Genomic DNA, 4564 nt, shown 5'->3' on the forward strand with positions numbered 1-4564 from the left:
ACGTTCTACACGCAAGAATCTTAATTTGTAGCCAAAATCAAAAGATAATGAACTTGAATACTTTTCAATGAAATTGTTAGAATATATGGAAATGGGCAAAGTTGGGGTTACCATCTTAGGTTTTGCTAGTGGGGCAAAACTATCAGTTGACTTGTCGTTTTGGCAGAGTTGACGCGACCATATATACTTACCATTTGGGCAAAGTTGAAGATGAGAGCTATATATACAAGGTGTAGCTTTAGGACTACGTACTTCATAACCATTTTTCTTCCTGGTTTGGCATATCAAACAAGAAGCATGCCATATTTAAAGCCTTTTCATCTCCTCTTCACCTTGTTTCTTTTTCGTATTTTTTCCACGAATCATGCATGCAACCAAATAGACCATGACTCTCTATTATCCTTAGCCTTCAACTGTATGTCTTCTCCTCTACTAAATTGGTCTTCCATTGATTGTTGTAAGTGGGAGGGCATTTCTTGTGATCATAAACGTCAAGTCACCCATATTTGGTTACCTTCTAAAGGCCTTAGTGGGAGTATATCTCCCTCTCTTGGAAACCTCACACATCTCTCCCACCTCAATCTATCCCACAATTCACTTTCGGGTCCTCTCCCTCAAGGATTATTTTTGTACTTGAGTCAACTCAAGGTACTTGATTTGAGCTACAACAATCTATTTGGCGATACTTCTGGTTGGCCTTCCTCCATTCAAATTGTTGACATATCTAGCAATCAATTCACCGAAACAATCCAATCATCATTCCTTCAAAGAGCATGGAGATTGACCGACCTCAATGTCAGCAACAATAGTCTCACAGGCCCTATTCCTTCATTTCCTTGCATCAATTCTTCCTTGGTAAGGCTCCTCGACTTCTCCCATAATCATCATAGTGGCCATATTCCTAGTGGACTAGGGGCATGTTCCAAACTCAAGGTTTTCCGGGCAGGTTTTAATTCTCTCTCTGGATTTCTTCCTCATGATATATACAATGCAATGGAGTTGGAAGAAATCTCTTTGCCTTCCAATGATCTTTTTGGACCCATTAGTGGTGGCATTGTGAACCTTTCCAAACTCACTTACCTTGAGTTATATCGCAATAAATTGAGTGGCAAGCTCCCAGTGGATATCGGGAAGCTCTCCAAATTAAAGCATCTACTCCTTAATGGGAACTCCTTAAATGGTTCTTTGCCCCTATCTTTGGCGAATTGCACAAATCTCATAAAATTGATCTTACGATCCAATTGTCTTGAAGGAAACATCTCTACCTTTAATTTCTCAAGTCTTCATCAACTTACTGTAATTGACCTTATGGCTAATAATTTCTCTGGTAACTTCCCAGTAAGCCTTTACTCATGCAAGTCCTTGACCGCAATCCGTCTAGCCCTAAACCAACTCGAGGGACAAATCCAACCTGAGGTGCTTCAATTAAAATTCTTATCTTTCCTTTCACTTTGTAGCAACAGATTAACCAATATCACATACGCAATCAAGATTTTGATGCGTTGCAAGGCACTCAGTGTACTCTTCCTTGGACAGAATTTTCTACACGAAGCAATGCCAAGTGATGACAATATAGTTGATTCTGATGGATTTGAAAATCTTCGAATGTTTAGTCTTACTGAGTGCCAACTAACTGGTCAACTACCTATATGGCTCTCTAGGCTTAAGAAGCTAGAAGTCTTGAAACTAGATTCCAATCGTATCACAGGTTCAATTCCTAATTGGTTGTCGACTCTTCCAAGGGTCTTCTATTTAGACTTATCTCAAAACCTCATTTCAGGTGAATTTCCAAAGGAATTTTGTGGATTGCAAACATTAGTGTCACCAAAGGCTCTAGTAGACAAAAATCCTTGGGATTTACCAATATTTGATCCCCTCGGTACTTCTAAACAGCACAATTTTTTTTCAAGCCTGCAACCAACTATTTCAGTTGCAAACAATAATCTTAGCAGCAACATCCCAGTTGAGATCAGTTGTTTGAAGCTTCTTTCTATGCTGAATTTCAGTCAGAACAACTTCTCAGGCAACATTCCAGACGAAATTTCAGAGCTCACAAACTTGGAAGCATTAGACCTCTCTGGAAATCGGTTGTTTGGCAAAATTCCAACATCACTGAGTAGTCTACATTTCTTGCATGACTTTAGTGTTGCAAACAACAATTTGCATGGACCAATACCATTAGGCACTCAGCTCCAAAGCTTTGATGCCTCTGCATATGAGGGTAACCCTGGACTTTGTGGCCCCCCTCTACCACATGATTGCGACCATATTGTTAGCAACAAGGAAGACATTCAGGATGAGGACGATGGGCCTAAAATCCCATGGTTTCCAATTAATGTGGTCCTTGGCTTCATTACAGGTTTTTGGGGAGTTTGTGGTTCATTATTTCTTAACTATAAGTGGAGAGTTGCATATTTCCAATTCATGGACAACCTAAAAGATAGGTGTATAATCTTTTTCTTTAAAATTGCATATTGGTCACTTTAGAGTCTGTTATCAATCAGTTATTATAGAGTTTGTCATCAATTTGGTTTCCTGAGTTTCAATTGGAATAAATTAAGGTTTTGTTAGTTTTCATATTTCCAATTTGTGTTCAATGTGATCACCGTCTTGGAGAAAATTAATTAATCTTGATTATTTTGTTTGTCATGCCATTTATTGTTGGTAAGCTGACAAGGCACAACATATTTGGTCATTATATGTTGCACAGCTTTCCTATGCATAATAAAAAGAGAGACAATACACAAATTTTTCAAGAAAAAATGTAAAAATAGAACAAAAAGGCAATGCTCAGTAATGCAATTTCACTTGTCTCCGGCATTGTCTCTTCTAAACCTCCAAATCAGCCAAAATTTCCAACTATCAAAAGGCATTTGATTAGTAGACTGATTGGCTTTATAAATTTAAGTCAAAGATCTCATTATCCATCAAGAAACCTATGAATTAAGGAATTTCGAAGAGTTAAATAAGGGTAAAAAGTTTTACAATGATTTCTGGATTATGAAAGTGAACTTAGCTTTTGAAAACTAGAAAATTTGTCTACTTAATGAAATTACAAGTGAAGAAGCATTGAAATTCCATTTCTACTAGGCTGCACTGCCAGTTTTGTGAATATTCATTAGGCTCTGTGTCAGCCAAATTGCTGTTTTTCTTGATGACACAGCTTCTTCTTCACCGAAAAGTCTCAACACTCCTGCAAGTTCCTCAAGCCTTTCCTGTTTTAGTAAATTTGAACAGATCTCTAGTAGTAACTCCAGACCTTCTGCTCTTTAACAGGTTTGGGGGTCCCATTCAATCCTTGCTTCATAACCATGATCCAAAGTCAGTGCACTCATTGATGAGATGTCACTAGAAGCTCCATTCAATTCGTAAATATCTTCTTTCTCTGTTTGCTTACTGGTGATAAGACCATTTTCCCTTGCATTAAATTATTTTTCACATGGCAGTGTGACTTTACCTTCCAATGTTGGATTTTCAGTGGAAGCATTTATCAGATATGAGCTAGGGTTTATTGTAGAATGTGAAGAGCATCTTGGCTTAGAGGAGCATTTCCTATCTGCATGTGCTGACAACATAAGCACCAAGGCTGTTTCTAAGTTGGCATTTCCAATTTGTTCAACAGAATTGGAGATAACTCTAGAACCCTTTACTGCTTTTGATGTTTTCTCCGGACAGCTAGTGCAACCTAGCTACCTGAACACTTCCCAAATTCTTTGATGGCCTTGCCTTTCCACTTCTGGTGTCTTTTCCAACACTAACTTTGTTAGACAGTTGGGTTCCTTTTGGTCTAAGTTTGCTACTGTGTTCAGACTTCACTGGTATAAAAACATGTGATATATTCTAGAATTGAGCAAGGTATGGCTATAAACGGGGATGCCTCAGCAGCTCTGCAGCCTAAAATGTGGTGAAAGTTTCAGGAAAAGACATTGCTTTCAGAAAGATATGACACATTTTGGCAATTTGAGCTCACTGTTGGTTTGTGGTCAGGGTTCTTTCTTAACATGCTCTTGATTAATTGTTTCTTGCATTCCAAATTCCATCCAATCTTAGTTGTATAATTCCTTTCTGTATATTTGCTTTTGTATACTTATGGAAAAAATCATTACAAGCACTTACAATGCAGAAGAATACACAATTGGAAGTGGGGACATGTATGATCGGTTTATTTTGTTAACAAGTCCTGAGAAATCCTGTTACATTAATTTGTCAATAATCTGATTTACTTGTTAGCAGCAATTGAAATATGTAGTTTAATACTCAACTTCATTGCGTCAAAAAATGCAATAGTTATAGGTCAAGCCAACACTTACAGAAGCTCTAAATGCAGGTTGATGTGCAGCTATTTCAAACATGTAGCAACATGTCACATTTGCAAATGTTATTTTTTGGAGTTGTAATACCACTGGGTTGCTAGACATGACTAGTGAATAATGTCAGAAGATAATTATAACCTAATGACCATATATCAGATTTGTATCCATATGGTATATCAGCCAAAAGCTCTGGGCACATGTAGAAGGGAGTGCCAACAACCTACATTGTATATGGATTACAATAAATATGT

The 4564-nt window shown here is 37.6% G+C and overlaps 1 protein-coding gene across 1 annotated transcript; it reads left to right on the plus strand.

The window, feature by feature from the left end:
* The first annotated feature begins 297 nt into the window (after positions 1 to 297).
* On the plus strand, positions 298 to 3869 carry LOC132163763 (receptor-like protein 2). The gene is made up of 3 exons (XM_059574135.1): positions 298 to 1636; positions 2153 to 2444; positions 3183 to 3869. The coding sequence occupies exons 1-3, from the start codon at positions 298 to 300 to the stop codon at positions 3271 to 3273; spliced, it is 1722 nt and encodes a 573-aa protein (XP_059430118.1). The 3' UTR covers positions 3274 to 3869.
* Positions 3870 to 4564: the final 695 nt, after the last annotated feature.

This window comes from Corylus avellana, chromosome ca10 (assembly GCF_901000735.1).
Source record: "Corylus avellana chromosome ca10, CavTom2PMs-1.0".
NCBI lineage: Eukaryota > Viridiplantae > Streptophyta > Magnoliopsida > Fagales > Betulaceae > Corylus > Corylus avellana.